Source organism: Lampetra planeri, chromosome 30 (genome assembly GCF_965212315.1).
Source record: "Lampetra planeri chromosome 30, kcLamPlan1.2.h2, whole genome shotgun sequence".
In the NCBI taxonomy this organism is placed as follows: Eukaryota; Metazoa; Chordata; class Hyperoartia; order Petromyzontiformes; family Petromyzontidae; genus Lampetra; species Lampetra planeri.
In genome coordinates, this window is record NC_136136.1 from 9741648 (window position 1) to 9753951 (window position 12304).

Consider the following 12304-nt stretch of genomic DNA (forward strand, 5'->3'; position numbering starts at 1 on the left):
CAATTTAACAAATATAGGTCTCAGTGGCAGAGTGGATGGGAAAGTTCTGCACCCTAGGGTGTAGACCAGAGGTTACTTGAAGGGATGTCAGAAGTAGTTATGCGATACCTGCTTCCGTGGGCCAGTCCCTAACACAAAGGACTGTACTGCTCTGGGAGAGATCCAAATGGATACTTTTGGATGTATCATCACATGATGCCTCTTTGCACAATCAGGATATAATTGGAGTGGGTGGAGGCAAAACGCTGAGAGAGGTGAGTATGTAGAGCCGTTTTTAAGCACATTAACATAGTGGCATGGTTTCGAAAGGAGATATTTTTATTTTAACTATACAGTATGTATGTTGAACTTCTTTTGCACCGTACGTAGCCAACCGTGCTTATCGGAGGCGCAATGCATAGACGTGTTGGCGCTGCATGACTTTCCCTCTTAATTCACACAAACATACTTGTCGCCATCACTGCCAAATCAGTTTACAAACACGGTTATGCTAGCAAATAAATAACCACTTGTTATGATTCTCAGGGAAGAAAACGAAAGTGAAATTGAGTTGGAAGCTGCATTGGTCCCCTTTCATGGATGTTAAGCCAGTTTGCACCCACACTGACAAACCTTTGCACACCTGAATATTTCAGTCAATTTAAAAAACACAAATAACTCTAAAAGTCCACGTGTGCCCTGTTTAAATGAACGGTGAAGAGTGATCATCTCCGTTGTCAATACTGAGTCAGCAATGTGAATTCCACATTTCCCTGATGGGAGAAAGTCTGCCCCATTAGGATAAGCAATGTTAATTTTCCAGTTTGGTTAATGATCTTGAATGGATGATGGGCAGAGAAAAAATAAACCTCTGATCCAGCTTTAAACTCGCGCTCTTTTGGTTGTAAAGGGGCCAGATGTACAAAGAGAAGACCCCCTCCTGAAAAAGTGTCCTAAGACTCAATTATGGTTTATTTATCAGCCATTCTGCAATGGGGTTCTTGAGACAATAGACTGACTCCCTCCGATGGGGTCTTCAGACAAACTACCAGACTGGACTCTGATGGGATTTCTGTATAATAAACTGATCGGCCGGTCTATGTTGGGGTCTCTAGAAAGACTGGCTGGTCTATGATGAGGTCTCTAGACAACAGGCTGACCAACCGGTCTCTGTTGGGGTCTCTCTAACCAACAGACTGATCGACTGGTCTATGATGAGGTCTCTAGACAACAGGCTGACCAACCAGTCTCTGTTGGGGTCTCTAGACAACAGACTGATCGACTGGTCTATGATGAGGTCTCTAGACAACAGGCTGACCAACCGGTCTCTGTTGGGGTCTCTAGACAACAGGCTGATCGACTGGTCTATGATGAGGTCTCTAGACAACAGGCTGACCAACCGATCTCTGTTGGGGTCTCTAGACAACAGACTGATCGACTGGTCTATGATGAGGTCTCTAGAAAGACTGGCTGGTCTATGATGAGGTCTCTAGACAATAGGCTGACCAACCGGTCTCTGTTGGGGTCTCTAGCCAACAGGCTGATCGACTGGTCTATGATGAGGTCTCTAGACAATATACTGGCCGGCCTGTCTCCGACCGCCCCCAATTTACAATGCGGCGTTACCTTCATAATATCCAGGATACGATGGCATCGTTCTCATTTGTGAATAATTGCCCCAAGGACCACGAATATTGATTGCGGCCCACCCACCATTTAAAAAAAATAAACATCAAACGAAACATCCATTCTAATGGAAAAAAGGGCTGTGAGAGGTCACGGTTGTTACTTAAAACGTGGGCCATGTCAGGTCACAGAGATTCGAAAGCTGGGCTTCCCTGCTAAAGCAGCCCGAATATATAAATAGCAATGCAAGAGAAGACGAATCTTGTGAATGACTGTACCGCACGTGTGTGTGTCTGTGTTAGTGGGGAGCAGGAGGCCAATGGTTAGCGAGCTGCGTGACTAACCCAGACACCCGACTTTAATTCCCGCTCATGACCAATAACAGTGGGGAATAACTGAACCGATCCTGCACCTCCTCTAGGTTGACCGAGCCTTAAATGAGTACCAGGTGCAGTGTAAGCATTGCCACTGGGGAGACAAAGGCGGCCGGGCATGGTATTGGCCACCCACCCCTTTTTGTGCGCTGTACCAGCCTTAACAGGTGCTCACTTACAGCACTTGCCTCAACAGTCTGTTAAGGCTATATGTGGGATCTTTGTCTTTGTTATTTATATACTTCGTCGGTGTTCGCACGTGTGCCGTGAAGCTGTCCAATGGTGCTTTCGGGATGTATTGCTCCATTGCGGCTGTTAAAACAACGGGGCAAGCTTCTTAACTCCCCCCACCTCTGTCCACCCAAAGGCATATTAGGGTAACACATCACAGTTGGTCGATTGGCAGATCGGAGCGAGGTGGGGTAAAGTGTGGGTACTCCCAGCTCTTCCCAAGCATCTGGCCGGCATTACATATGAGGCCGTAATACCCCACGAGAGGGGCTCTCCGGACCTCCCCAGGGTGGAGGCGCTTGTGCCAGCAGAGGCGTGAGCAAAGCAAATGTGCGGGGCTGCAGCCATGGCCACGGGTATCCTGACGACATTTCCTGCAGAAAACCTTGACGTCTCTCCACTGTTGTCATTCGCGTGCGCGATGGCACGGCGACACACGCACAACGTGTGACCATGAACACTGTATGAAACCACGTGTTCTTAACGGCCAGTTTGCCTTCCCGCCTTCTGCGAAAAAAGTGTGCAACGTGGAGAATTTTTTACTGCCATTTCCTAGAAGCTATGACCACTGGCACTTTGATTTCCCACGGGAGGCACAGTGAGGTGATGTTCAGGCCGCCCTATGGTGCTAAAACTTAGCAAATCGGGCTTGAAGTTGTAAAGTTGCTAGAAATACATATAATATTATACGACGGGTACAATACTTAAGAAGGGGGGATGATCACCGTGAGCCCCCCGCGAGACTCACTATGGCTGTCGCAGCAATTGGCCAACTCCGCTGGAACCCGCAAGCTCGAATGTGGGCTATCCAGCAGCCGATCGTCAAACCAAGTTCTCAAGTGCAGTGAGCGGATGGTCTCAGCCTTGTCAGTAATAAATGACATCATTATATATTTAAAAAATCACGTCTTGCAGCAAATACCGACTTGCGACGGCTAAAGGTCATAAATAAAGCGTAATGGATGACTGACACATAGCGAATGACTATCCAAAGGGCATTAAGCAGCAGCATCCAGTATTGGGTGACATGGGAGCATTGACGCAAAACTTTTATCATCGTTTTGCGATGTCACGTTTTATGGCCCGCATCCCCAAATTGTCGTGATGATCTGAAAGATGATTTATCCTACAACGGTTAATGACATGACCCCCAAGTGCGAATGGGACATATAATTTATGACGGAAACTGTTAGCAAATGCAGCAGGGTCTAAGTGGAGAGGAAGCTAATGTGTTGAAGCAAACCCACATAAAATGCGGCAAGGTAACACTCATGCTTTGTTACCTTGTGGCGAGGTAACAAAGCATGCAAAGTAATTCTAATGCTGCGCACACACAGAGAGGTCATGTGGCCAGCAACATGCTCGACCACCCCTGTCTCCCGAGTATTCATTTTAACCACGATGGACCAGGTAGTCATTAAAGGCTAAGCCAACCTAGGGAACGCCCAGCACAGGGTCACATACAATATGCTGCTAATTCTGCATGAGGAAGGAAATCGAACCCAGGTCACCAGAATTTTAACACAGCACATATAAAACTCAAAACACTTCCCCCCCCAAACAGAGACAAAGATCCCCCCTATAGCCATAACAGGCTGTTGGGGCAAGTGCTGTTAGCGAGAACCTTTGAGGCCAACATGCCTTTGTCTCCCCATTGGTACCAGGTACTCACTAGGGGAGGTACAGGGAAGGGTTCAGATATTCACCGCCGAGTTTGGTCGTGAGTGGGATTCAAACTGGGAGCACTTGGTTCGTAATGCAGTGAGATAACTACGACACTGCCGCTGCCCACACACGTGCACGCAAACTTGGCCGTGACACCAGCTGTGCATATACATGAAAACCCTTAAGAATGTTAAGGCACATATAAACTGCAAGTATTTTTTTCCAAGCCTTGACTCTTGTACCCAAGCACATGGCTGCACAAGGAATTATGCCAGCAGGCAGGAAGGCAAAGACTTTAAACCCCTGCTGTTAAATGCATGGGCGGTCCTTGACCGAGGCAAAATATCATTTAATGCCGCGAAACAATATTTACACCCTCGTCGCGAACACCTTGACTTGCTGAGAGCACTTTCCGACACGTGCAGCAACACAACTGCCTGCGCTTTACACGCGCTCGGTAATAAACGCAACCGCACCTGGCCCCACGTGCTTTATGACCTTTTGGTAGTCATCAGTGTGCCCAAATGTCATTTAGCTACCAGCTAAGTGACACATTCCAACGGCAGTGCACACAAGATGCACTCTGACACTGCCAGTACTACAAAAATATATTTGCAGACTGGGAAACCTGCCTAAGAAAACACTTAACACGCACATAATTGAACACATGACCAAGATCTACTTCACCCTGGATAAAATGTCTGGGCAAGTGAAGTTGGTGAACACCGGAGGAGGCCAACACAAAACCTGAGAGGGGTGTTGAGGCCAGCACCATACCCAGTCGATTTTGTTTTCACAGACCAGGGGTCGTCAACCTGCGGCTCTTTGGCTGCCCCCCCACCTTGCGGCTCTTAGGTTGACCCCCCCCCCCTCCTTGCGGCTCTTTGGCTGCCCCCTTGCGGGCAGCCGTTGTTTGAAAAAAAAATGAATTTACCTTATTCGGTTCTTTACACTCTAAAATGTAGTGCAGGTGGTCCCCACATATGTTCCCATAGATGCAATGATTAGCGTATTGGTGACAACAAAATCTAGTCAAACTGCATTGTTAAAAAAAAAGTGGAAAAAAACTACCCAAATAGACGCAGTTGATTCCATCACCTATATTGTTTATTTAAGTCGGAATGTGTTGTCATCCGCTCTATACCTGCAGCTGTGTCTGTATACAAGTGGGTCTCGCTGCGTGTGATGCGGCTCTCGAAATATTGTTGGTCAAAGACAAAAACTCCTTCTCCTCCTTCTTTGGAAGATTTCCGACCCCTGCCCCAATGACAATGCTTTACAAACCACATCAGGTGCTCGTTTGAGGCCGAGTCACCCGAGGGCAGGCTCAAGACAGGTTCTGATATCACTCTATTTCTATGTTTGCTGGCACCGTAGCACAGTATGCACTCACCACAATCCCATCGCACCAAAACCACACACCATATTTATACAAACACGCTCACACAGACCATACATACACAGTCGCACATATCCACCGTCACACAAACGCAGCCACTCACATCAAAAACAAAATCTCCCCCGAAGGCCACGCAGACTACTGCGGACAGTCCTGTTAGCGAGTACCAATTAAAGCCAGCATGGCACACGGGGAGGGGGGGGTGATGTGGCCAGCACCACGTTGGCTACATGTGTCGCCCCAGTAACGATGTTTACACATTGCCCCACGTACTGATTTAAGGCTGAGTCGACATTTGGAGAGGCACAGGACTGGTTCAGATAATCACCACTGGGAATTAGACTCCAGTTATCCAGTTTGTAGCACACTATGCCAATCACTGCTTCTCCACTCCCCGTTTCAAAGACAAAGATCCCCTATGTAGCCTTAACAAACTGTTGGGGCAAGTGCTGTTAGTGAGCACCTATGAAGGCCAGCACGGCACACGAGCGGGTAGGTGGCCAACACCACGCCTGGCCGCCTTTGTCTCCCAAGTGGCGATGTTTACACATCGCACCAGGTACTCATTTGAGATCGAGTCGATTTCGAGGAGGCCCAGGACCTGTTCAAATAATCATCACTGGTGGCCGTGAGCGGGAATCGAAGCCATGTCGCCAGGTTCGTAGTGCAGCGCGCTAATCGCTAAACTACCACTCCCTATTACAAACACACATGCATATGCACCGTACACATGCGCGGTCACGCACTCGCATATCTTATAACCCGAGACACCTGTCAGGTGCTAAGATCAGCTGCGTGTGACTGGTACTCTCATTCCCAGGTTCAAAGTACAATGACTCCAGGTATTCCTGTGTTTGTGTGTGTGGCCTGCGCCCATTCGCTGAACATGCACCGACCGCTTGGTGTAAGAATTTACTCAATTAGGATTACACACATCGCCCCCGACTGCGAAAACTTGGCAGGACACTCCTGAAACAGTCATGAGACTCAGTGAGGCTTTCCTGGGTAAACGAGCGTAACAATTATTTAAGTTAGGCCGGATTTGCTCGCAGACATTTTACAGTTTGTCCCGGTTATGCTTGTAAATCATTGCTAACACTGTTGCCTCTCACAATAAAATTAATGAAAGTGAGCCCAAGGGATTTAGAACCTGCAAGCACACACGGCCATGTTGCAGCATTTGGTGGAACAGCAAAGGCTTCCAGTTTATTTAGAGTTCAAATCTAAAGTCAAATCAACTGCATTTGCATCATCATCATCACTCTAAGCAAGATGAAATGAGTACCACCTGCCGAGGATGCACTTATAAGTACTTTATTTACAAAGGAATGCATCAAAGCTCAAGACCATTTATCACAGGGTTTCTGGACGGCATGTTTGTCCGAATCATTACCGAGAATTCTGTACCAGTTGGCTGGGCGTCAACGGTGGCTGGTGTGTTAGAAAAACAAATTTGTTTTAGATCACACGGCTCAGGAAATTCCACCATCTAGCTCGTCGTTTCTAACACTGCCTTGTCAATCATCACTACCAAGGGTTGGGTAAAATAGGCACCCAATTTTTTTTCCAGAAGGATCCCGAACTGTGGTAGCTTTGGCCAACTTCTACACCCAATTGATCCTCATGAACAAACTCGGTGGCTGTCAAGTGATATTGCGAGACTGGGTTTCCTGCCACAACAATGGGGACAATTCGCCACCAGCTCCGGTCAAACGATGAAGATCATCACCGCCCAGCACCGGTTATAACTGGGAGACAGTGGGCATTAATTTCGACGTGAAAACGGGAAACACGTACGTTTCAATTTTGCACTAAAGTTGTGACTGCTCACTGCAATAACCTTGAGCTTTTCGGGGATAAAACACCGCATTCCTGCTTAAAGTTGCATCAAGCAACCAGCCATGAAAGAAAACATGGCCAAGACCCACCGTACAGCCATACAGGGGCGTTGGGGCAAGTGGAGTTAGTAAGCAACTATGAGAAGCTGGCATGGTGCACACAAGGGGGTAAGGTAGAGTGTAGCTGACACCACGTAATGGCCACGTGTACCTTTCCAGTGCTGATTGTTTACACAATAGACCAGTGGTTCTTAACCTGGGGTGCATGTCCTTTCTGGGGGTGCGAGACATTTTCGAATGCAAGATTTTTAAGGTAAATCGTCGAAATACAAATTAAGGACGGGCACGTAAGTACAACTACTTTGTTCCATAAAACCCCATGTATTTATTAACATTATACATTTTTTAAGGACCGGTTCAGATAATCGCCACTGATGTTGGCCAAGGCTGGGAATCAAACTCAAAATGACGAGTTCGCAGTGCAGTCTGAGAAGACTACACCACTGCTCCCCAAGAAAACATGCACCATGGCTGCTGCTGTTGCCTGGTGTTCCCCTTGGCAGCACTGCTCAAATTAGCCCTCAGCGTTGAAGCATTATTCTCCAAGGGCTGTGGGCTATGATTACAGGGAAGGATGGAGGGTGGGTTTGTCCTGCTCACTGAATCTCGATCGAGCTGCTCACAACATAGCGATTTGCCTTTCTTGCTCTTAAGTTGATGTTAAGGATTAAACTCAAAGAACAAACAGCTCTTCTCTCGTAGGTACACACTCAGTTTGTTTGAAGCTTTCTAACTTGAGTTTACATTCGAAAAAGCGATTTTCAAACACGCAGTGACAGCCACAGCGACTATTAAAAGGTACAGCGGTGACATAACTCAAGCAATAAGGCAGCTTCTCCCTCGAGTCACTTAAAAGTCGTTTCTTTTTTTAATCAATGATGCTTCAAACTCACATCTCACAGCATGGGTCACACAGCCGAGGTGACCCGTATAAAAGAGAGCTGTTTGTGTTGCTGGGGGTGCCTCATCCTTTAAACTGTACCATGCACGCTGCAGCCCACTGGCCCTCCCAGCCCCTTGCAGGCATAACGAGTTAGTGGCTGTGATGGTGCCTTCACGTGACAGGCACTCTTGAGGAGCTGTAAGGCACTGGCACTGAAGCGTAAAGGCTTTAAGGCGAACTCACGAAACCATAGCCCACGCAGCGGAGCCATCAGAAAGACATTCCCACTACACACCGAGAGAGTCTTAAGACCAAGTCGAATGGAACACCAAAAAAGAAAGCCCTTGACGTGAGTTAAAGTTTTCACTCTCTCCGAATCCAGTAGCGTTGAGTGGTTGACATGGGCCCTGGTGCAAGATAATTAAACTATACTATTAAACTATACATTAATTTGAACCCCCTTGTCAAATCATTTCCCTCCAACCCACCACGCTCTCCAGCACTGTTGCACCGCCCTGTTCCTATACTCTTTGGTTCTTTCGGTAAAGTCACGTAGGTACGTGACTTTACCGAAAGAACCAAAGAGTATGGATTCCTGCAGTCACGAAAGCTTCAAATCAAGATCGCCCTGTTCCTCTCAACTGCCATGCCCCCCACGAATGAGCCATAGTTTGTGGCTCTGAGTTTTTTGTTTGTTCAGACAATTCTAACAGACCCGCAAGCACGGAAATGATGGCTTTATTTGGCTCTGTGGGTGCTGGACAGGTCTAAAAACTCCATAGGCTGCTTTAGTAGTTTTTTTGTTATTTTTGTCACGCGTTCCCCCAGTTTTATTCCGATTGAACTACCGGCCTTGTCGTGAGATAAAGCGCGCCCCCCCTCCCCATTCGGATTCTCTCGCACAGTGAAGCCCTTCGTGTTAAGAAAATGTCTCACTTAAGTAGATTTACAGAGTTTCCTCTGAGAGATATCCCTTCGAGTGACCTCTGATCCACACACTAGGGGAGCAAAAACACTTCTCGTGCCCGCTCTGCATATGACAGTAGTAGTGTTCAGTGCATGACGCTCAAACTGACACGTTAATTATTGCGTCTAGAATTTAGCCACACCACGTACAGAAAGACATTTTAATTACCGTTTTGACGAATATTTCGAGTTTTATTTGGTTCTTGTGCACCACTGCAAATTCAATATCACCAGACAATAATAAGAATAATAATAGACGCTAAAATTTCCAGTGGCGTTTTAACGAGGCTCTGTGGGACCTCACGTGGGGCATAAATAATCTCAAAAAGCACAACGGTGCTTGAACGTGCACTCATGAACATCGCAAGTTTAGTTTAACACGTAGCAGGCTTTCGCGACCAATATTATTCATAATAAAGGTTTTTGGGTTAGATCGCGTTATCTATAAATGTGTCGTAACCCTCCACCACCCGACACGGCCAATCAGTAACAAAAAAAAGCAGTAAAAAATGTGTCACGTTGACAAAAGACAAATAGTTCACTACGTGACACATTTCTTACTGTTTCGGGTGGTGGAAGGTGACGACACATTTATAAATAACGCGATCTAACCCAAACACATTTATTATGAATCACAAGTTTAATTACTTACAAAACGAAATAGGGTGCCAGGGTCTACCCCAGTGAGCCTCAGATTCTGTGCAATGAACCTCAGGAGAACTTCTTATTCTGAATCTATGAGTCTAATGCACCCTAAGAAATGCACGTGTCGCCTCAGTCTGCCCCTATGGCAGGGATACCTTAGTGTGTCCCTATGGGTCTAATTAAGCATATACACTTGCTTTGATCTGCCTCCAACAGTCTCGTTCGAGCTAAATGACCCTTTGGACCCCCATGGCGGTCTCAGTCTGTGCCCATGGGTCTCAGCCAACCCGACGCTGGCTAAAGAACCCCAGGGGCTTACCATAGTCTATAAGTCTCATACAAACCTATTAAACTCCTATACGCCACGTGTGCCTAATGACCCTTTCACATAACGATACCAACCCAAGTGTGCACCCTGAAACGCCATCGTCCGTCCCCGTAAACGCTGACGAGCAATCAAAGCCCCGGGAAATGAACCTCGGGGGCAGCGACGAAAGGAGCCCTAAAAGCGGCCAGAGGAATGGCAGCCCGAGAGCCCTGGACGACCCCATCGAACCACCACCACCAGCAGCACCCCACGTCCTCTCCCTTCCTCTCACCCTGTGCGTCGTCCCACCACTGCCCCAGTAGATGTAGTAGGCGACTCCCACGACCCAGAGGCCCGCGAAGCAGAGCAGAAGCCGCGACCTCCTCCTCATGGCGACACCCAGAGGCGGCCTCCTCGGGCCCGCGGGGCGAGGTTCGGTGCACGGGTCCTGGTCGAGGGGACGTGGGGGTGGTGGTGGTCCTGTGAGCCTGGAGTCCTCGATCCCGACACAAGTCTGGATGCTTGGATAGCAGCAGAGTCCCTGGGTCCTGGTCGAGACGGACGACGGATGAGTGATCAGCCGGGGTTGGTGAGGAGTGCGGGTCTCGGGGTCCGTCGGGGCGAGTCGTGGCTGGCCAGGGGGGGGGGGGGGCAGTCCTCGAGCAACTCAGCCGGGTTCTTCAGACAGATCCCTGCTGTTACAATCGCTGCTGGAGGAAGGCGGCGACCGGTCGGTCCTGCTGGGTTCCTCTGCAAGACCGCGACTGTTGCCGATTTAGAGACCTCGGCGGCCACGCGGGTGCGGTTCTGTGGTAGCCTAAAGCTTGTTGTGTGGTGGTGGTGGTGGAGCGGGCGAGCTGGGGTGGGGTGGGGGGTGAGGGTTCTCTCTGGTATGACGACGAGGAGGAGGAGGAAGGGGACGATGAGGAGGTCGAGGAGGAGGAAGGGGACGAAGAGTAGGAGGAGGACGAGGAGGAGGAAGGGGTCGAGGAGTCGGGAGGAGGTCGAGGACGAAGGGGACGACGACGAGGAGGACGAGGAGGAGTAGGAAGGAGGAGAACGAGGAGGAGGATGAGGAAGAGGAGTCGGAGCGCCTGGGTCGGGTCCCGGGTCCCGGTCCGGCTCCGCGCCACGGGGGGGGGGGGCGAGCAGCTGGCACTGGGGGTCCGCGCGGCTACGGCGAGCGCGAGGCGCTCAAAACGCGAGTGCGTAAATGGTGGAGGCGTTGCGCGTTACCACCGCATTCACTCAGCCTCTCGCCCGTGCCCAGCCAAGCCCCTGCCTCGTGTCGCTACAATTCTCTTTGCCTGGAGTCGGTGCTGTTAGCACTGTGTTGGCAGTAACCGGCACGCCAGTGTTGATGCTGCTGTGTGTTAGTATCCACTCGTAAACGTGCTCATTACCGCATTCAACTCAACCCCAAAGCAGCCCCATCTATACCCTGTGACTTTCACACACAGTGCTAGTAGTATTAATACGTGAGCACTGCACTCTGTTAGTACTTGCTCCTAAACGCCGGGGTGGAGTGCGAGTTACCCTACTCGGCTTGCCCTGTGTGTATGTGTGTTGCACTTCTTTCGCACCGTACGTAGCCAACCGTGCTACAATCTGATGTGCGGGGGGAAAGGCAAACTAACTAGACTCACAAAAAGCTCGGCTGTGGATTTCACGCCTGATGATGATTGCTTGTGTTGCAGTCGAAATGTGAGACTTTTTATTGTTTGATATTTTAATTATGTTATTATATCTCTTCTACGTTACTTTACCAAAAGAACCAAGAATATCACAAAAAAGCTGTTCTAAAGAAATGAGTTTGTCAATCTGGGTGATTTTAAAGCTGCATAGCTCCCAGTAGCTTCCTGATATCGGAAGGCAGAACGTTCCAGACGACCGTAGAAGCGCTTCTGAAAATCGCTGCGAGGATGACCGCAGTTGACGTGATGGTGTAATGCTGCTTGTGTAGTTATGTAACAACATTACGAGCACGGCCAACGTGTTCGAGTTCAAGTTCACTTATTAGGTATAGCCCTGTGAGCCATTCGGCTCTTGAATCGGGTGCAACCGCAACAAACAAAAAACAAAAACATGAACAAGAAAACATCTTAAAGTGAATATGTGACTAAGTGCAAACAGAAAATCCAAGAAAAGACAGCAAAATATTGCAGAAAAAACACCTTACACCAACGCTGTGTGCAAAAATCCCAATGGGATGTGGCCAATTCATATCCAAGGCTCGCTTATGCTCTTTGTGGGCCCGTAAACTGGAGAATCCAGAGAAAACACAGCACACAAGGGAGGGATAAACACTCGGGAAGATTTGCACAGATGGGT

The 12304-nt window shown here is 48.6% G+C and overlaps 1 protein-coding gene across 1 annotated transcript in view; it reads right to left on the reverse strand.

Annotated features, from left to right (window-relative positions):
- LOC144728950 (polypeptide N-acetylgalactosaminyltransferase 2-like) overlaps positions 1-10480 on the reverse strand; it is a 67278-nt gene extending 56798 nt beyond the window's left edge. The window contains exon 1 of the mRNA XM_078608731.1: positions 10266-10480. Coding sequence (XP_078464857.1) covers positions 10266-10364 — 99 coding nt within the window. The 5' untranslated portion in view covers positions 10365-10480. The remainder of the gene's footprint in view (positions 1-10265) is intronic.
- Positions 10481-12304: the final 1824 nt, after the last annotated feature.